The sequence below is a fragment of the Schistocerca americana genome, chromosome 3, assembly GCF_021461395.2.
Source record: "Schistocerca americana isolate TAMUIC-IGC-003095 chromosome 3, iqSchAmer2.1, whole genome shotgun sequence".
NCBI classification, from domain to species: Eukaryota; Metazoa; Arthropoda; class Insecta; order Orthoptera; family Acrididae; genus Schistocerca; species Schistocerca americana.
In genome coordinates this window covers 961,429,086-961,450,652 of record NC_060121.1, presented here as the reverse complement: position 1 = coordinate 961,450,652, position 21,567 = coordinate 961,429,086, and the positions used below count along the sequence as shown (strand labels likewise).

Sequence of the window (21,567 nt, the reverse complement as noted above, 5' to 3'; positions counted from 1 at the left end):
AACTATCGTCTCGGCAAATGAGAGCGTAATTCTCAGTGAACCTTTCCTAGCAACGTCGGCTGTACAACTGGGGCGAGTGCGAATAAGTCTCTCTAGGCCTGCCGTGTGGCGGCGCTCGGTCTGCAATCACTGATAGTGGCGACACGCGGGTCCGACGTATACTAGCGAACCGCGGCCGATTTAAAGGCTACCACGTAGCAAGTGTGGTGTCTGGCGGTGACACCACAAATATAAATTCAGACAAATTTATTTTGTAACTGAAAGGCTCATTTAAATTAATACTAATATAAATGAAAAACGTTCTAGTGTTCAGGCAGCTTAATTCTTTTATTAAACAGATTCTTATCGTTAATTTTGTGACATCACATTTCTTGAAATATATTTTAAATACAACAGGCATCACTAGAGAGTGAGCTAATGTTGTGGAAGATGACAAAAAAATGTTCAAATGTGTGTGAAAACGTATGGGACTTAACTGCCAAGGTCATCAGTCCCTAAGCTTACACACTACTTAACCTAAATTATCCTAAGGACAAACACACACACCCGTGCCCGAGGGAGGACTCGAACCTCCGCCGGGACCAGCCGCACAGCGCCTCAGACCGCTCGGCTAATCCCGCGCGGCGAAGATGACATAGACTTGCAAGGTCTGTGAATGTCAAGCAAATGTTGATTCCCATGACTGATGTCAAGCATGACCATCTTTTGTGAGATTTTTACAAAATAAATCTGAGCTATGAAACCATGTTTTCATCTATCCATTTTTACATTACACACATCTACATCTACATCTACATCTACATCCATACTCCGCAAGCCACCTGACGGTGTGTGGCGGAGGGTACTTTGAGTACCTCTATCGGTTCTCCCTTCTATTCCAGTCTCATATTGTTTGTGGAAAGAAAGATTGGCAGTCTGCCTCTGTGTGGGCTCAAATCTCTCTGATTTTATCCTCACGGTCTCTTCACGAGATATACGTAGGAGGGAGCAATATACTACTTGACTCCTCGGTGAAGGTAGGTCCTCCAAACTTCAACAAAAGCCCGTACCGAGTTACTGAGCGTCTCTCTTGCAGAGTCTTCCACTGGAGTTTATCTATCATCTCCGTAACGCTTTCGCGATTACTAAATGATCCTGTTATGAAGCGCGCTGCTCTCCGTTGGATCTTCTCTATCTCTTCTATCAGCCCTATCTGGTACGGATGCCGCACCGGTGAGCAGTATTCAAGCAGTGGGTGAACAAGTGTACTGTAACCTACTTGCTTTGTTTTCGGATTGCATTTCCTTAGGATTCTTCCAATGAATCTCAATCTGGTATCTCCTTTAGCGACGATTAATTTTATAAAGTCATTCCATTTTAAATCACTCCAAATGCTTACTCCTAGATAATTTATGGAATTAACTGCCTCCAGATGCTAACCTGCTATATTGTAGCTAAATGATAAAGGATCTTTCTTTCCATGCATTCGCAGCACATTACACTTGTCTACATTGAGATTCAATTGCCATTCCCTGCACCATGCGTCAATTCGATGCAGATCCTCCTGCATTTCAGTACAATTTTCCATTGTTACAACCTCTCGATATACTACAGCATCATCCGCAAAAGGCCTTAGTGAACTTCCGATGTTATCCACAAGGTCATTTATATATACTGTTAATAGCAACGCCCGGCCGTTGTGGCCGAGCGGTTCTAGGCGCTTCAGTCCGGAACCGCGCTGCTGCTACGGTCGCAGGTTCGAATCCTGCCTCGGGCATGGGTGTGTGTGATGTCCTTAGGTTAGTTCGGTTTAAGTAGTTCTAAGTCTAGGGGACAGATGACCTCAGATGTTAAGTCCCATAGTACTTAGAGCCATGTGAACCATTTAATAGCAACCGTCCTACGACATTCCGCTGCTGCACACCTGAAATCAGTCTTACTTCGGAAGACTTCTCTCCATTGAGAATGACATGAAGCGTTCTGTTATCTAGGAACTCTTCATTCCAATCACACAATTGGTCTGATAGTCCATATGTTCTTACTTTGTTCATTAAACGAATGTAGGGAACTGTATCAAACGCCTTGCGGAAGTCAAGAAACACGGCATCTACCTGGGAACCCGTGTCTGTGGCCCTCTGAGTCTCGTGGACGAATAGCGCGAGCTGGGTTTCACACGACCGTCTTTTTCGAAACCCATGCTGATTCCTACAGAGTAGATTTCTAGCCTCCAGAAAAGTCATTATACTCGACCATAATAAGTGTTCCAAAATTCTACAACTGATCGACGTTAGAGATATAGGTCTATAGTTCTGCACATGTGTTCGACGTCCCTTCTTAAAAACGTGGACGACCTGTGCCGTTTTCCAATCTTTTGGAACGCTACGCTCTTCTAGAGACCACAGTTACGAAACCTCCCAGTGCAGGTGTGCTTCAGGACCAGGGACCTGCACTACCGACTAGCACCATTTCACTGCCATGAGTCAAATCCACAGTGCAGATCACGTGACTACCTACATCGTCTAAATCACCTACAGTGCTCCAAGGCGACCAGCCCGTTCTTTTAGACAGATGATAGATATTTCGTCCAGTGACCCTATATTCGCTGTATTGCATCCGTTCTGTCAAACCGACCATCGTTTGTCATCATAAGCTGTACCAATTCCCTGATCTTTCACCCCAGTCCACGTGTGGTCCAAGGCTTTGTCCTCTCTCCTCTCCTGTGTAACCTGCACCCCACCACGTACTTAAACAGCCCCCTCCTGGTCAGTGCATATAGCACGCCGTTAACATCACTCTCTCGCAACGGACACCCAAACCTGTTGTTAGCCTTCCAATTCAACCACAGGCTCATAAGGCCTAATCCTTCCGAAACCAAGGCGACATTTACAGAACGAACCACCCACTGCTTCCGTCCCTATGACTCCTGCCTAACCATTTAAAGATAAGAGGTCCAAAGATTATAGGTGGAAGATGTGCAGGCACTGTCTTCAAGTGGGACCAATCATCATCATCATCGTGCGACTGTGGTATGGAACACCAGACAGTCGTTCATGTTGTATCAACATGTCCTACACGTGCCTACAAGGGTCGTTTCGAAAATTCCCTGACAGTAGCGAGTGATGTGATAACATACACAGAAGACCTTGATATCCATATGCAGCTGTAGTCATTTGTGTTATACAGGGTGATTCAAAGAGAATACCACAACTTTAGGAATTTAAAACTCTGCAACGACAAAAGGCAGAGCTAAGCACTATCTGTCGGCGAGTTAAGGGAGCTATAAAGTTTCATTTAGTTGTACATTTGTTCGCTTGAGGCGCTGTTGACTAGGCGTCAGCGTCAGTTGATGCTAAGATGGCGACCGCTCAACAGAAAGCTTTTTGTGTTATTGAGTACGGCAGAAGTGAATCGACGACAGTTGTTCAGCGCGCATTTCGAACGATGTATGGTGTTAAACCTCCTGATAGGTGGTGTATTAAACGTTGGTATAAACAGTTTACAGAGAATGGGTGTTTGTGCAAAGGGAACAGTTCTGGACGGCCGAGAACGAGTGATGAAAATGTAGCACGCATCCAGCAAGCATTTGTTCGCAGCCCAGGAAAATCGACTCGCAGAGCTAGCAGAGAGCTGCAAATTCCGCAATCAACTGTATGGAGAGTCCTACGAAAAAGGTTAGTTATGAAACCTTATCGTCTGAAATTGGTTCGAGCACTGTCTGCAGCTGATAAGATTAAAAGAATCGATTTCTGTGATTTTATCCTTGCTCAAATGGAAACAGATGAATCTTTCGTTTCAAAGATTGTGTTTAGGATGAAGCAACTTTCCACACTAACGGGAAAGTCAACCGTCACAATGTCTGTATATGGGGCACTGAGAATCCGCGGGAAACAACTCAGTATGAACGTGACTCGCCTAAGGTGAACGTTTTCTGTTCCATTTCAGCCAATAAAGTTTTTGGTCCCTTTTTCTTCGAAGGTGCTACTGTAACTGGACTACAGTATCTGGAGATGTTAGAGAATTGGCTGTTCCCTCAGCTCAAACAAGAAGCACAACAATTCATATTTCAGCAGGATGGAGCGCCACCACATTGGCACTTAACTGTCCGTAAGTACCTGAACGTCAACTACCCGAGGCGATGGATCGGCCACCAGGCAGCCCGTGACAGAGCACTTCATCACTGGCCTCCAAGAAGCCCTGATCTTACCCCCTGCGATTTTTTCTTATGGGGGTATGTTAAGGATATGGTGTTTCGGCCACCTCTCCCAGCCACCATTGATGATTTGAAACGAGAAGTAACAGCAGCTATCCAAACTGTTGCGCCTGATATGCTACAGAGAGTGTGGAACGAGTTGGAGTATCGGGTGGATATTGCTCGTGTGTCTGGAGGGGGCCATATTGAACATCTCTGAACTTGTTTTTGAGTGAAAAAAACCTTTTTAAATACTCTTTGTAATGATGTATAACAGAAGGTTATATTATGTTTCTTTCATTAAATACACATTTTTAAAGTTGTGGTATTCTTTTTGAATCACCCTGTATTATGCTGGAGGGCTGTGCTTAAATATTGACATGTAGTAGTTTTCTAATCTTTGTATATGTACCGCCATATCATTAATAAATACCTGCCTTATTGAACGAGGTGTTAGATTATTCTTTTTATCAACCCCAAGTGTAGAATTCGAATTGCCTTGCCTCGCCATGAGTGTCGACCGTGGTGCCTCTTCTGGCAGTGAGCCTGGGGATCATGTCGATGGGTGTGGTGCTGGCGTGGTCGTCGCCGGCGGTGCCCAAACTCCCCCACCTGACGGCCGCCGAGGCGTCGTGGGTGGGGTCTCTGCCGTCGCTGGCGGCGGCGCAGGGTCCCTGGCTGGGCGGATGGGCGGCGGACCGCGTGGGGCGGCGGACCACGGCGCTCCTGGGGGCGCTGCCAATCGTCGCCAGCTGGGTCGCGCTCATGTTCGTCGAGCACGCGCCCACCTGGCTCTGCATCGTGCGCTTCGTCTCGGGGCTCGGCATCGGACTCATCATGCCTGCGCTCGGCATCTACGGCGCCGAGATCTTCCAGGTATGAGTGGCTACTCCGTTTGGGAGAGTCTATGAAATCATCGTGGTAATAAACAGGAAACTGCAGTGTCGCGGAATAGTAAAGAGTTGGAAACGTGGTATATTGTCAAAGCTTGGTTGCCTATGGCGAGAGCCAGAGGCAGCAGGTTAGCCAAGAGGTAAGAGGATTGCGCATGTATCGGAATGTGTCCTCACGCAGGGGCAGTGACTTGGTTGCACACAACAGGCGAGAGAGAACTTCTTAGCACGCTGATTTGTGTAGACAGAGACTTTCGTAGAGTGTAAGACAGAGGTATAGCGTCAGCTGTACTGCATTTCACAACTTCGCATAAGTCTGCCGTAACAACACGTAACTCTGTCTCAAGAACACCTAAAGGGCGAGTACGACAGGTAAGTCAGCTGTATAAGTGGAACGAATGCGTTCATTACAAACGAGCATGACGTCAGGACGTCGCTCGTGCTTCCTTTAAATAGACCATCTTTGATAGCAACAAGACAGTCGCAATTAGACTTGCAGTTAGATGTGTACTGGGTCTCTGCGTAGCGCTCAGCTCGGTGATCGACATGTTAATCTTTATCAAGGAGATGTTGCAGCAAGGGTGGCCCATCCAGCAGTAGATGTGAGGGGACAGTAGCAGCTCCGGTCCTCTCTGCTGCCGCTGTCAATCATCACCCAGGATTAGCAGACATAGCGGCAGACTCGCTCGTCGCCAATGCTGACCACATCAGTGAGCCGTCGTCGAGATCGTGCGGGGCCTAGGCCCTGTGCATCCGCCGTCACAACCGCGTGAGCCGACGGCGCTGGGGAACTGCAGCTAGTTCCGCCCGTCAACCGCGGACGAGCCGTCAGGAGGAGCAGGGAAGAAGACGGGGTGGGATACAGTACACTCCGCACTACGAGAACGCTTCTCGTGCCGACAGCGTCGGGACTCCAACCCGGAGCCTCCTACGGGCATCGGTCAGCCGGGCGCCACCAGCCACGCGTGGCCGAAGTACGAAGTAAGGACATTCCTCCGCTACGTCACAGCACGCGGCGCTGCGCTAGCAAGTCTGGTGCATCCCGGAGCTGGTGTCATCAGTACGAGTCAGTGAGGACTTGGGGAAGGTCGTTGATATCACCAAGCTCAACCATACTGTGTTATGCGAGCCACATTGTACTCGGCAGGAATAAAGGTGTCATGAATTAATGATGTTTCTTTGGCGTTTCTGATGCGTGCCTCCACAGTCATTTCCTAGCATCCTGTCAAATGGAGAGGTCACCGCTCGGCCTCCAGTCCACCGTAGGCGACTGGGACCACCGGGGCGCCTACAAAACTAAGGATATCTTACACGACGACCAGTTTGGCTTTTGGAAGGATAAATGCATCAGAGACAGTTTTGACTTTGAATTTGATAATGGAAAGAGAAATCAGGAGCAGTGCACTTTGAAACGCATTTGAAAACGTAAAATGTACATATTTGAGTGGTGTCTTTTCTATTGGACATGTTCGACAGAACGGAGACCACTCAAATATGTACATTTCTGTAAGAGCGCGACGGCTCCTTGATGTTTGTTTTGTGCCGATTTTCGGCGCGATTGTGTTCTGGCCGCGAGTGTTAAGGTCGATATTGGCCTCGCCAGAGATACTGGGGTGCCGAGTTGGCGGCGAGTGGTCCTCTGGCGACGAAGGGTGGAGGTTTGGACAGTACCGAGCGAGAGGGACAAAACGGCAGAGTGTTGGGGTCCAGATGGTCCCAATTGTGCATTTAATAATTTCGGCACTCTGTGGTTGTGGACTGATGGTGAATCCGAAACGCTTGGGAATTCAACGCTGCGGTGGAACGATAAGCCATGGGCTCTGCAATTGTATCGACGCAATTACGGCGAGCTGTGGCCGATGTCGTTTGTGGGTGTTTATCCACGGCAGATAAACATGACTGGGTGGGCCCAACCTGAACACGCTGTGCTGTAGCATGTTCGCCCACAATAAGGATGTCATGATACTGGAGAATAAAGTAGTGGATTACGGTACATGTATTAGCCTTCAGTGAAGTCTGCGGTGTTACTTTGCTTAACTGTGTGGAGACTGAGCAGTAACTGTCACTTTTCAAAGGAACTGACGAGTGTGAGAAAGTGTGGCCAATGCCAGATGGGTGTTGTCATAAAGTTATTATATTTCTTATTTGTGAATATAATTTTGTTATCAGTATTACTCATTGGATAGATTTGAAATTCAGTCCTGCGCTGTAGTTCAGAGGGCTATAAATGCTGGAATTTATCGTTTCTACTAACTGTGAGTTTTGTACATGTTTTGAGTCTGTAAGTTTTTATTTGGAGGTGATGTTATTTGCTACTGTTATTGGTTGAGAATTTATTACCCAAGGGAACAATTATTTAATCAGCCTTTTATGAAGTGTTTTAAGACTTGTTATTTTTGGTGAACTATTAGTAATAAATTACGTTAATTAGTAATGTTGTGTAAGCAGTTATTGAAGGCACCCTATTTCCATTAGCCAATCAACCATGGCCAGTTGGGAATGGGCTTTGATGTAACATTAGGGAACTAGAGGCTATTTGATAAGTTGTCGCAACGCTAATCCTGTTTTTGTTGTTATTGTTGAAGTGTCTAGTCACCCCTAAATTAAATAATAATTCTGCACAGTTTCAGTGCAAATGCAGTAATATCGTCCGAATTCCTACGGGAATAATTAAATCGCATGTAAGAGGTCAATGGATGAGCGATGTTGCATTGCAGCATGCTATTAATTGAAAATCTGAGTCTCTCAGGGACCATTTCTGGATGGCCAAGGTGGTTGAGGGAACTGCTCGTGAAAAGCCGTTAATGCGGTTTCGAGTCCTAGTGTGACATAGATTTTCAATTTTCACCATTGCTTTACCTCAACGCCCTGTGCAACTAGAAGTCACGAATTCCCAAGCATCCCTTCCCCCCCCCCTTTCCCCATTCTCTGTCTCATGTGTAAAATGTCCCAGGATGTTAGAAAGTTTCAGACAGATAGGTGTACACTACAGGGATAAACAGATAATTTACAATATCCACAAAAAGCAAGAAGGAACTATAATGTAATAACTGCTTGGGTTGTGGACACCACTAATGCCACCATAGTCATCATATGATAATAGTGTGTGCAGGACTGTGGGTTGATTACCAGCTCCATGCTGGTCATGGAATCAGAAGAGCTCAATTCGCAACAAAAGTCTTTATTCGGTAAGATATTCATATGGAGGTTGATGATAGCAACTCAGTGGTGTGTAAATACCTAGACACCGGATGCTAGCCCAGCATAGCACATAGCAGCTTTTTTGGCCATGACAGCACAGGATGCCAGGGAGGCAACAGCTCATGCCCCAAGAATCGTCAACTCTAGCAGCAACCTGCAGACCAGCAGGTATTGGATGATGTGTCTAGATGTAGGTGATGTTGATTGGGCCACATGGGGCTGATGTCTCACGTGGAATATGTCTTGGTGCCAGCAGTAGTTGAACACTAGGGACACCTACGGTTCAAAAAGTTCAAATGTGTGTGAAATCTTTTGGGACTAAACTGCTAAGGTCATCTGTCCCTAAGCTTACACACTACATAACCTAAATTATCCTAAGGATAAACACACACACCCATGCCCGAGGGAGGACTTGAACCTCCACTGGGACCAGCTGCACAGTCCACGACTGCAACGCCTAGACCGCTCGGTTAATCCCGCGTGTTGACACCTATGGTCTGGGCATTAACTGTGTGTAGTGGATCTGTCCTACTTTGTGGTGATAGGGCCCCACCAGGGTCATATAAGTGACCAAGGCAGTGTTGGGCCCAAGTGTGAGAATATTCGGTTTGCCACTGTGGCAGACTGATCCCACGCACCAGGCTGTTTCAGCAATATTGTGGCCCTAGCAGCAGGACCTCATAAGCAGCTCACTTCCCATCTCACCACTGTTTTTGAAGTCTCTGTGGAGAGGGAGATTCACTCCCTAAATTACAGGTTGCTGCTAAACCTATGAATTACTTAAGATGATATGGTACTATTTACATTTTCTTACATCCTTATTTACAGTTTTCAACTTGATATCTTTCCTTCTTTGCTCACTCTGTCACATGGTGTACGGAGACTGCACAAGTCTTAAGGGTGACCCACTCAGTCAGCATTTAATGTAACTGAAGTTCAGGAGGGCAGATGGCACTCTGCTGTTAAAAAGATAAGAGTACTCTTTGCAAGAGAGAAACAGGTTTAACGTGGTACCTGAAGACTGGATTCCTGTTACCATCATCCTGTGCTCACACCTGCTGCAAAACTATAGAATATGTTGGAACCTATGTTCCACGTTAATGCTCCCCAATAGTATGGCTATCATTTCACTGAAAGAACTGAATATGTTGGGATTCAGAATTCACACAGTTAGTCAGTTCCTGGCTAACAGTATCCAGAGGATTATTCTACAACTGCAGTATTAATATTTGAATCCCTGTTATTGTTGCTCGAAGCCGAAAAATTGGCCCCTGTACGTCACACTTGTAACATTCGGTATTATTCCACTCTCCCACTGTTCTACGTTTCCTATTCCCTTTGAATGTCCCTGCCTGCAGCAAGTGGTGACTCGGTCGTACATTAAGTCTTCCCAGTGAGATCATGTCTTTTGTAACTGCAGTTGGGTTGGAAAGATGTCCCGTCGACATCTTTCCATCTCAATCTTCCTAGAAACTTTCTCGCATGTCTCCGTGAGTTTTTGGACTGTCAGGAAGAGCATGCCAAATCTGTTCTCTTTGGCATTGCCGCAATCTGCTGACATGGTTTATTGTCTGATGTAACTAGTAACACATCCTTCGTTCTAATATGTACAAATTTCCCTAAAGTTCACCATTTTACAGGATACAAGTCATTTGCATATCCGCTACTGGTACGTCTACAAGCACACAGAGGCAGACATGTTCAGCTCTAAATCCACTGACTCCAGCTGCCGCTACAGAGGCAAGATTTCTTTCCTCTGGAGATACAGTAAATTCCAGGGCAGCTAGCAGCTTCTCTTGTGCCCGTTGTAGACTGGTCAGAAAGTCATTCGACGACTTCAGGGCAGGAATTAGCTATTCATGCACTGCATAGTATAGGACTTCCTCAGACTCAGCTTGTTCTACAGGTGTATCCTCCACACTTTCGAAATGGTTAAAATGGCTCTGAGCACTATGGGACTTAACATCTGAGGTCATCAGTCCCCTAGAACTTAGAACTACTTAAACCTAACTAACCTAAGGACATCACACACATTCATTTCCGAGGCAGGATTCGAACCTGCGACCGTAGCGGTCGCGCGCTTTCAGACTGAAACGCCTAGAACCGCTCAGCCACACCGGCCGGCTCCACACTTTCGGCAAGAGCACATAGGTGCCTTACCGTGGTAAGAAGGCATCCAGGAGATTCAGTTGGGCCTGCAATATTCTCAAATCTCGATTCACGGAAGTGATAGTCGCCTTTATCTAGCTTGTCAGCTCTGCCATTGGCCCTGAAACAGTCTGGTATTACATGACGCCAGTTTTTTCATCAGTTTTTTTCAATTGGGTGGTATGCCATTCGTCTTGGATTTTGGTACCTTCTGCTTCCCTTTGTAACCCAAACCTGCCTTATATCGTTGCCATCAGTTATTCAAACACAGTTTTTGAAAGCCGCGTCCTGCATCTATCCACTCTTGCTTATGTTTTTTCAGAGTGTTAGAAACCAAAGCCATGGCCTGCTGTAACTGTCCCTAAAAATAATCGTAATAATCCTGCAATCCCTGGTACTTTCCTGACACTTTGCTTAGTAATCCCTTCTCTTCACCTTCTTGGTAAAGCCCATGAAATTTTCGTCCAGCATCTGCACTTCATTCCTGAGCGTCCATGCATTGTATGTCAGCTTCAGCCCCCCCTCTAGTGGTCATACCTGCAAGACGTCTACACCAACAACGCTGTAGAAGTGCAGTGCTTTCAGTGCCCATCTTCTTTTATCGTGTTATCTGAAGCAGGGAAGCCTGAATCATTCTCCTTTCGTAGGCCTTACGGCGCATGAAGAAAAGCGCACGTACAGGGTGTTTCAAAAATGACCGGTATATTTGAAACGGCAATAAAAACTAAACGAGCAGCGATAGAAATACACCGTTTGTTGCAATATGCTTGGGACAACAGTACATTTTCAGGCGGACAAACTTTCGAAATTACAGTAGTTACAATTTTCAACAACAGATGGCGCTGCAAGTGATGTGAAAGATATAGAAGACAACGCAGTCTGTGGGTGCGCCATTCTGTACATCGTCTTTCTGCTGTAAGCGTGTGCTGTTCACAACGTGCAAGTGTGCTGTAGACAACATGGTTTATTCCTTAGAACAGAGGATTTTTCTGGTGTTGGAATTCCACCGCCTAGAACACAGTGTTGTTGCAACAAGACGAAGTTTTCAACGGAGGTTTAATGTAACCAAAGGACCGAAAAACGATACAATAAAGGATCTGTTTGAAAAATTTCAACGGACTGGGAACGTGACGGATGAACGAGCTGGAAAGGTAGGGCGACCGCGTACGGCAACCACAGAGGGCAACGCGCAGCTAGTGCAGCAGGTGATCCAACAGCGGCCTCGGGTTTCCGTTCGCCGTGTTGCAGCTGCGGTCCAAATGACGCCAACGTCCCCGTATCGTCTCACGCGCCAGAGTTTACACCTCTATCCATACAAAATTCAAACGTGGCAACCCCTCAGCGCCGCTACCATTGCTGCACGAGAGACATTCGTTAACGATATAGTGCACAGGATTGATGACGGCGATATGCATGTGGGCAGCATTTGGTTTACTGACGAAGCTTATTTTTACCTGGACGGCTTCGTCAATAAACAGAACCGGCGCATATGGGGAACCGAAAAGCCCCATGTTGCAGTCCCATCGTCCCTGCATCCTCAAAAAGTACTGGTCTGGGCCGCCATTTCTTCCAAAGGAATCATTGGCCCATTTTTCAGATCCGAAACGATTACTGCATCACGCTATCTGGACGTTCTTCGTGAATTTGTGGCGGTACAAACTGCCTTAGACGACACTGCGAACACCTCATGGTTTATGCAAGATGGTGCCCGGCCACATCGCACGGCCGACGTCTTTAATTTCCTGAATGAATATTTCGATGATCGTGTGATTGCTTTGGGCTATCCGAAACATACAGGAGGCGGCTTGGATTGGCCTCCCTATTCGCCAGACATGAACCCCTGTGACTTCTTTCTGTGGGGACACTTGAAAGACCAGGTGTACCGCCAGAATCCAGAAACAATTGAACAGCTGAAGCAGTACATCTCATCTGCATGTGAAGCCATTCCGCCAGACACGTTGTCAAAGGTTTCGGGTAATTTCATTCAGAGACTACGCCATATTATTGCTACGCATAGTGGATATGTGGAAAATATCGTACTATAGAGTTTCCCAGACCGCAGCGCCATCTGTTGTTGAAAATTGTAACTACTGTAATTTCGAAAGTTTGTCTGCCTGAAAATGTACTGTTGTCCCAAGTATATTGCAACAAACGGTGTATTTCTATCGCTGCTGGTTTAGTTTTTATTGCCGTTTCAAATATACCGGTCATTTTTGAAACACCCTGTAGATTGCGCAGGCACGGTCAGATCCAACTGTCTTCACCTTCCTACCCCCTGCCCCTTTTTTGTGCTGGTAATTGTGGTAAAAGTCCAGAGCACGCTGAAAAGGGCAGATACACCCACCGTATGTGTAGTATGCAAAGGAAGTTACAGCTTCACGTTCATCAGTGGCGTTATTTAAATCACTTGGTAAATAGACCTTCGTAACGAGTGGAGAACTTCTTTGTATTTCGCTTCAGGATGGACAGATACTTTAACACCATCATACAATATACAAGTAAATTTGCATTCTGTTGTCCCTTTTGTTCCCCGACTTCCTGTACTTGTTTACATACCTCTTGCAAAATTTTTACGAAACTCCCTATTTTAGGCTTCACTATCGGTAATGGTGATGGCCTTTTCTAGTTATATGCTGCCTTGTGTAAAGACAGACCCATACTTTCATAAAGCTTAGAATTATATGATGTGACAATATACGGTAGCACAATACCTCAGTCATTGCAGCGCCTATTTACATAGTGACTTAACATCTCCGCTGTTGTCTAATGAACTCACTCTGTTCTCTCATTGAATAGTGAATTTGATACTCTTAACTTACATATATGCAATAAATGAAAAAGTTGTTTCATTAACTATGATACGAAATTTGTCCCATGATCTATATTCAGTGTCTCTGGAACAACAAACAACCAGTTATTTACCATAGCCCTAACTATTGCATTGTCTTTCTCATTTAGATAACCACCATTCCCACATATAACAATATGTGATCTATTATTGTCAGTACCCAGTGATCCCTTGTCAGTGTTTGGGCAAAAGGACCAGTGATGTCTATACCAATCATTTAAAGTAGCTTACTAATCTATGATAATCTACAGTGAAATACGTCGGTTGCTCAATCGAGCGCAATATGCATATGGTACACAGTTCTGCACATGTTCCACATCCTACTTACCTCCACAGCTGCTCAGCCACATGCCCCCATAGCCCACTAACATGTGATCATATGCCTGTCTCAAGGCACCATTGCTGGAACTGCAGTAAAAGGTCTGAGTTTTGTGTTTTTTCGTAATACTCCAATTTGCACCATGAACTGTAGATGACATACTCTTCGTGACACACCAACCTTGCCTTTAACTTAAGCTATCAGATGGTCCATTCCATCTACATCTTGACTCAATACACAGCTACGTGTGTTGTTGTTTTTATTAAAAGACAAGATGAATCCCTTCTAATAATTTAGAAAGCAGTGCAAAAACTGTCAACAATTCTTTTAATCATCCAAATACATCATCACACTATGATGTGCAGTGGGATGCCAATCCCTTTTTAAATACTGGAGTGAAAGATCATGATATATCTGTAAATCTTGAGACAAACTTTGTAAGGCTATGGTTGGGTGGTTTCTTATTCTATGACTGAACACAATTGTGTAAGGTGTAACATTGTTTAATATTGCAATTTTGTCACGGAAATACACGCTTCTACACAGTTTACAATGTGACAATGTTAAGACAGTTGTCAAAATGACGCATCTCGGCCTCTGAAAGTGAACTAATTCTAAACAGAACAGTATTAAATTGTAATTCTCAGATAGTTAAATACTCCTAAACACAACAATATTAAATTTAACTAGAAGTTTCTTTACAACATTATTCTTACGATTACGTTACGACGTTGGACAGTACTACGAAAAATTATCCGATTCCGGTTCAAAGTTCAGCATTATAATTAGGATGACAATCAAGTCTACGGAGGATGGTTAGTTTTGTGACAAGTAGAGCAAAAGATTACCCAAGGTCGCTCGTCTTTACAGTGGACGCAAGCTGGTGAACCAACACGTTTCCGCCTCTGCACGTGGTATCTACCTTAGCTGCGATGAGTTGTCGTCTGTCTAGCTGCTCTCGCCCTCTGGAATTCCTATAAAACTAATTAAACCTTTGCTGAATTTTCCAGCAGAAACTCGCTCTATGTTTCTCGATATGCGAGATAGTCTCAGACTATCACAACACTTGAATTAGCAACAGAAAGCAAGTATTCCGCAATGTTATGAGATGAGTGATGACGTAATTGTAGCTATGAGGAAGGTAGTTGCCAGAAAAAGATCCATGAATTATATTAAGTGAAATTCCCTCACGACGAAAGTCATTTACAAAAGCTCTTTTCAACCAATTCTTAAATACTATGATCATTAGTGAATCATACTCACGGAACTGAATGAGAGCGTACGAAGGAGAACTGCACAATGCTTCACAGAAAAGCTCAAGAAATTTCGGTGGGAAACGCCATAAGAAAAGCGTTGAGTGGTGCGGAGAGCTTCAGTCTCGAAAAGTTGTAAGCTTGAGTAAAGAAATGTTTTATTTCCTGGGAAATGTACGGATGTGCACAGATACGAACTGATAATTTTTCTTGGCTTGAATGGAACTAGAATGATTGGAGGAGGGTAATTGATTTTGGGACACTATTTACTGTCCGCCATACAGTGTACAGTAACTTGTGAACTGCAGATGATAATGTGCTTACAACAATTCAAAGTATTTCTTCTTGGTAATCATTAATATACCCAAGGATAAAAACATCTATGAAGCTTTTTACTGGATAGAAGCCATTTACTTGCCTCACTGAAATAACGGCGTCGGTTTCAGTATTAGACTTCTTTCGTGTTTTGGAACTGCCTCGCAGATTACAACTGCGTGCCGAACTGGGACTCGAATCTCGGACCTTGCTTCTCTGGAGAAGTACTCTTACTAACTGAGCTATCCAGGTATGATTCATGACTCACCCTCACAGCTTCGCTTTCACCAGTACCTCATTCCCACATTCAAAACAGCCGGCCGCTGTGACCGAGCGGTTCTAGGCGCTTCAGTCCAGAACGCGCGACTGCTACGGACGCAGGTTCGAATCCTGCCTCGGGCTTGGATGTGTCTGATGTCCTTAGATTAGTTAGGTTTAAGTAGTTCTAAGTTCTAGGGGACTGATGACCTCCGATGTGAGTCCCAAAGTGTTCAGAGCCATTTGAACCATCTGAACCATTCCAAATATCACAGAAGCGCTCCTGCGTTCCTTGCAGCTCAAAAGTGTAATAGAGGTACTGGCGGGAGTTAAGTTGGTAGGACTGCTCAAGAGTACTTCCCACGAAAGACGAGGTTCTACGTCTAATCTACACCTACGCTCTGCGAGCCGACTTTCAAGTGTGTAGCAGAGTGTACCTCTGCTACAACAGTGATTTTCATCCTTTTATGTTTCGTTTGCCAATAGTACGTCGGAGGAACGACTGTCTTGAAACTTCTGTTTGAGTTCCAATTACTCTGATTTTCTCGTCCGTCAAGGTTATTTACGAGCAAGTCGTAAGTGGGAAGAAGTATTACGTAGCCCGACACTCCTTCGAACGTACACTCTCGAAATTTAGACAATAACTCCGTATTTGATACACAACGCCTCTCTTGTAGCGTTTGCCACTGGAGTTGTTGAGCATCTCACGCCGACTAAATGATCCCGTGGCGAAACGCGCCGCTCTCCTTTCATCGTCTGTTAACACTTGATTCTATATGATAATCGTCCTATAGTGTTAAATAAGAATTGATAATCGGTGGAACAAGTGTTTCGCAAGCTGCTTCTTTCGTGGATTAATTACTTTTCCTTAATATTCTTCCAGTTAATCTCAACCTGGCATCTGCTTTTCCTGCAATTAACTTTATGTGGCCATTTGATACTTTACGTGATGTGATTCCTGCATTTCGTTCGTTTGTTCTTAAATTCTACTGTCGGGCATAATATTCATAATTGAAGGAATAGTTTCAACTTTCTTAATGCTCACCATAGAACTTTTGCTGGAGCTGCAATGAGCTCGGATCATCACGACTTTCATTGCGTTTTTGTTCTATTGTGTCATGTTTGTATGCCCCGTAACGTAGTTCCCATGAAAATGCAGCGTCTATCTTATACACGGTGGCGCACGAAATGTGTTACCAACCGTTTCTTTCACAATTTACGACGCACATTAGATATCCCCCTGGGATCTCTACAGCAGTACCAACAGAGCTTGGAAAAACAAATGAGTTACGAAATGACGTGCAATTCACGATACTGCCGCTAGGAGACTAGTAAGCAGCAATGGCTGACAATGGAAGACTCACGACACAGCAACGATCGGCAATTGTGTTACTTTTTCATGAAACGAAAAGCCTTGTCGTGACTCAGAGGCGTTTTCGACAACAGTTTAACACACGATGGGTCCCTTGCAAGAAGCCCATCCGGAGGTTGTACGATAAATTAGCACAGGAAGGAACAGTATTGGCCTAAACCTGTTTGTTCGCCGGAGAATATTGAAGCGGTACGAGTTGCTGTACAGAGAAGTCCCGGGAAATCGTGTAGAAAGGCAGCAGTGCAACTGGGAATATCCAGACACTCTGTTCAACGCATTCTTAAAAGTGACCTCCATATGTACCCATACAAGATGACCTGTGCACACAAGCTCACTGAAGAACATAAGCAGCAGAGACTACTGTTTGCTCAGTGGGCGGAGGATAGGGAAGAAACTCTCAGCAACGTTTGGTTTTCAGACGAGGCGCATTTTCAGTTAGTCGGTGAGGTTAACAAACAAAATGTACGCTTTTGGGCCACTGAAAATTCACAAGTGCTTCATGAACGACGACATTATGCTCCGAGAATTACAGCGTGGGCAGCAGTTTTCAGTCACGGACTTACTGGACCCTTTTTCTTTGAAGAAACTGTGAACAGCGAGCGTTATTTGAGCATGCTTCGCAATAGCTTCATTCCACAGCTTCTTGTTTCTGCCTTGCCCTTCAACACGCATTGGTTCATGCAAGATGGAGCAAGGCCACATACCGCAAACACTGTGTTGGAGTCTTTACCCGAGCATTTCGACATGCGGATCATTTCACTCAGGTTTCCAGGTCGCTTCAATGACGGACAAAATTGGCCCCCCAATAGTCCAGACCTCAATCCATGTGACTTTTTTCTTTGGGGGTACCTAAAGGAAAAAATTTGCCCGAAACGTCCACGTGATTATTCTTCAAGCTTGCAATGAAATTACGGAAGACATGTGCTGTAGGGTAACCACTAACTTCAGTGTTCGTTTGAAGGAAGTTAGGAAACGAAATGGTGCACATATTGAGCATGTGCTGAGTTAGAACAAATCTCCATGGACGGTTATTCATTGTAGTATATGTTTCTTTCAGATTGTATTGACAATAAAGTTTATATTCAAAACCAAAATGGTAACACATTTCGTGCGCCACCCTATATTTCGTTCACTGTGGTTGCTATTGCGTCTTTCCCAGGCGCCTCAGCCATGCATGCGTTGTTACTGACCAGCGAGTTTTCACCGTTAGCGTAATCGTAGAGAAATGCATTTATTGGCCCGTTTACGTGTAATATGTTAAATTTATGTACGTTCAGTGACAACTACACCAGTCATTGACCCTGTCCACACGGCATCATCTGCCTAAAGGCTCGTGGAATTTCCAACGTTACCCACTAGATCATTTACGTACATTTTGAACGGTAAATCGCCCTTAACCACTCCTTTGAGGTATTCCAAAAATTAACTTTACCTCTGTAGATTTCTTTCTGTTCTGTACCGAGTTCGATTCCCGGTCCAGAAAACAGTTATAGTTTGCCAGGGCGTTTTGAAATACCACACATTCTGCAACAGATACACTCTATCCTTTTCTGTTATTTGTATTTAAGTTACCGACTATAGTTTTAGCCCTGACGTCACTTGCGCTAAATAAGCACGATGAATACACATTTTTCTCTACAAGCGTACTTTTCGCTACAAACGCGGTACTTTCTGCCTACAGGCCAACATCAGGGGCGCGCTGTCGATGGTACAGCAGCCGTCGATAACGACGGGCTTCATGATCGACTACTGCATCGGCCCTTTTGTGTCGTACGCTGCTGTTTCTGGCGACCTTCTTCTGGGTGCCAGAGTCGCCCTACTACCTGCTGGCCAAGGGCAGGGATGAAGACGCCGCAGAATCTCTCCGGCGACTGCGAGACGACAACAGCGACATCTCCTCTGAACTTCAGAGGATGAAGGTACACGCTTCATACGATCTGTACTCACAAGGGGAGGCCGCCAATTGTGAAATTCAGATTCGATTCATACTGCGCACAATAAAAGCTCATGGCCAGAGGTGTAATGTGGCAAAGCACCAAGATGCACTTCTCAGCCGTTGTCGAGAAAATCGACAGTTAAAAGAAACCGTTGCGGTGAAATACTCTCTAAGATTAATAATTTTCCACAGCGTCGTGGCGCAGCGGTAAGCGCTCGGGTTTGTAATCCGAAAGTCGCCAGATCGAGCCTCGCACCATGCAACTTTTTTTTTTTTAGTATTTGTTTTTTGTAATTCAAATGTGTATATATATATATATATATATATATATATATATATATATATATATATATATAAAATTCCCGGCAATCAGTTGCAACAATTATGCATATAATAAGTTGTTGAAAGCCGTTTGTCGTGGATAAACTGGCGACTTCGAACATCATTATGTTTTCCGCAAACAAAGTTGTATTTCACAAATGTTATTAATTGTCTTCATAATGTTAACCACGTATAGTTAACGGAAGACGTAGAAACGATATTCCGGAACGAATACGTATAGCGTAAGTCAAATGTTCGAATTAGAATAGAGACCCCAAGAACACAAATTCGCTGTGGCAGGTATGAAATATAAACTCCGTTACTCGCTCGTTACACTTGAAGGATAGATGTTGAATGAGCCGAAACGAGCCGCCGCATAACAGCGTAGTTGCCTGCTAACTTCGAAAGAAGGTAGATGCGGTCCCTAGCGCAACTTATAACATCGTCGAAAATCAGTGCGGACGGGAGAGCTTTGGTACACCCTGTTAAAAAAACGGAAAAACGGAAGCGGTACAATTGGAGAGCGATCCGCCTTCACCAACATGCATAAGCAATTCATTAATAGTATATATATATATATATATATATATATATATATATATATATATATATATATATATTTGAATTACAAAAAACTAATAATAAAAAAAATTGCATGGCGCGAGATTCGATCCGGCGACCTTCGGATTACGAACGCGAGCGCTTACCGCTGCGCCACGATGCTGTGAAAAACTTTGAATCGTAGAGAGTATTTCACCGCAACGGTTTCTTTTAACTGTCGATTTTCTCGACAACGGCTGACAAGTGCATCTTGGTGCTTCGGCACATTACACCTCTGGCCATGAGCTTTTATTATGCGCAGTATGAATCGAATCTGAATTTCACAATTGGCGGCCTCCCCTTGTCAGTGCAATTCCAGCCTAATCATTTCTCCTCCACTGCAAGATACAGTGGTTACAATTGTCGCCTGAAGCTTGCATAGATTTTCTTAATAGTCTTAAATTCACCCCCCCCCCCCCCCCCCGCCCCCCGTCCTTTCAGATCCCACAACACACGTCATCCCACTGTATGCCTTTTTTTAACAAGGTACTAAATTAACTGATGTGAGACAGTTCCGACTGTAAATTATAAGAAATCACCGTCCTACAAATGCTACTACTGTGTCCACAGTACTAAACTCATCTATACTGAGACTGCAGCCCATGTGGGCGTCGCAATTGGATCTTTATGCACGTACAGATGGCTGTGCTCTGTAAGTTGTACCGACTCCAAGCAGTTTGCCCCAGCGCTTAACAGGCAAGGCGTCGGTTCTTGATCAATTACTGTTGGCTGATATGGATTGCTGCTGTATGACTCGGATATTCAGGTCTTGGCACACTATTAATTAACACACCTGACACCATCTCAACGTTAATTAATGAGAGGACACACACTCAATAGACCTTAACAAAAGGACTGAGTGACAACTTGAACATCGTTTGTTTCTTTAAAATAATATCTACACAAATTTGTTACTACAATACAGCAAACCAATATATTACCAATTTACATAAGTTCATTTCTATTGGCAATTAAAATTTGCTAGCTGCAAGAATTTTTCTTTTTTTATTAAAACAGTGCAACATCAGAAAAGATTAACCACATTGAGAATCGATTTTTTTGCATTATGTTTCAAAAGTATTACAAGAAGCAGTGTACTAATATCAGGCATTAAATCTTTTCTTACTAAAAGAGTGTAAGAAAATATTTAATGCCTGACATTAGTACACTGCCTCTTGTAATACTGTTGAAACATAATGCAATATATATATATATATATATATATATATATATATATATATATATATATATATATATAATGTTTCAACAGTATTATATATATATAATTTCAAGCAAACCAATTTGCTCAAAGAGATTCTGTCGACCACTGCAAATTATGAGGGACCGGCTTCATGTGAGATCAGGGTGCAAGCCCATTCACGGCACATTACACTTTGAGGTAGACCTTGGGCACCCAATCTACGGTGGCAAAACGTGAAATTAACACTGGCTCAACTAAAACACACATAAAACCTTTCTTAAATAAATCGGGGATAAAACAATCGTTCATTGTTCCACGTGATAAAACACTGTACTCGAGGCTAGAGCAGAAATTGGCGCGAGAAACTTTAAAGCATCAAAACGCGAACATTAACCTCCAAAATATCTCATACGCACCTACTACCAGTGAACAAATGCTGGGTTAAGGAATTTGAGTTAAGGACACCATAAGTCCCAAGTGCTTCAGTACAGCTGAAGGACTGCTCACGCAACTATTAAATAAAATTTGACAAGAATTTCAAATCACTAATGCTTCCTTTACAACTTGTTACTACTACCAGGGTGAGATCCCTTCTTGATAAACAAAAGCTGAACACTTGCAATGAAAAAAAAAAGAATTTAAGACGAATAACACTAAAAGACTTAACCTAAATTGATCTCGCTGCGGTATTTGTCTTTTTAGTTTAAGGGGAATTAGCCATAATAGATCCAGTA

General features: G+C 44.1%; 1 protein-coding gene across 1 annotated transcript in view; it reads left to right on the top strand.

The window, feature by feature from the left end:
- The first annotated feature begins 694 nt into the window (after positions 1-694).
- The window catches only part of LOC124606587 (facilitated trehalose transporter Tret1-like), a 60,136-nt gene continuing 39,263 nt past the window's right edge, over positions 695-21,567 (top strand). The window contains exons 1-3 of the mRNA XM_047138573.1: positions 695-707; positions 4,683-5,044; positions 18,548-18,694. Of these exons, the coding sequence (XP_046994529.1) occupies positions 695-707; positions 4,683-5,044; positions 18,548-18,694 (522 nt within the window). The remainder of the gene's footprint in view (positions 708-4,682; positions 5,045-18,547; positions 18,695-21,567) is intronic.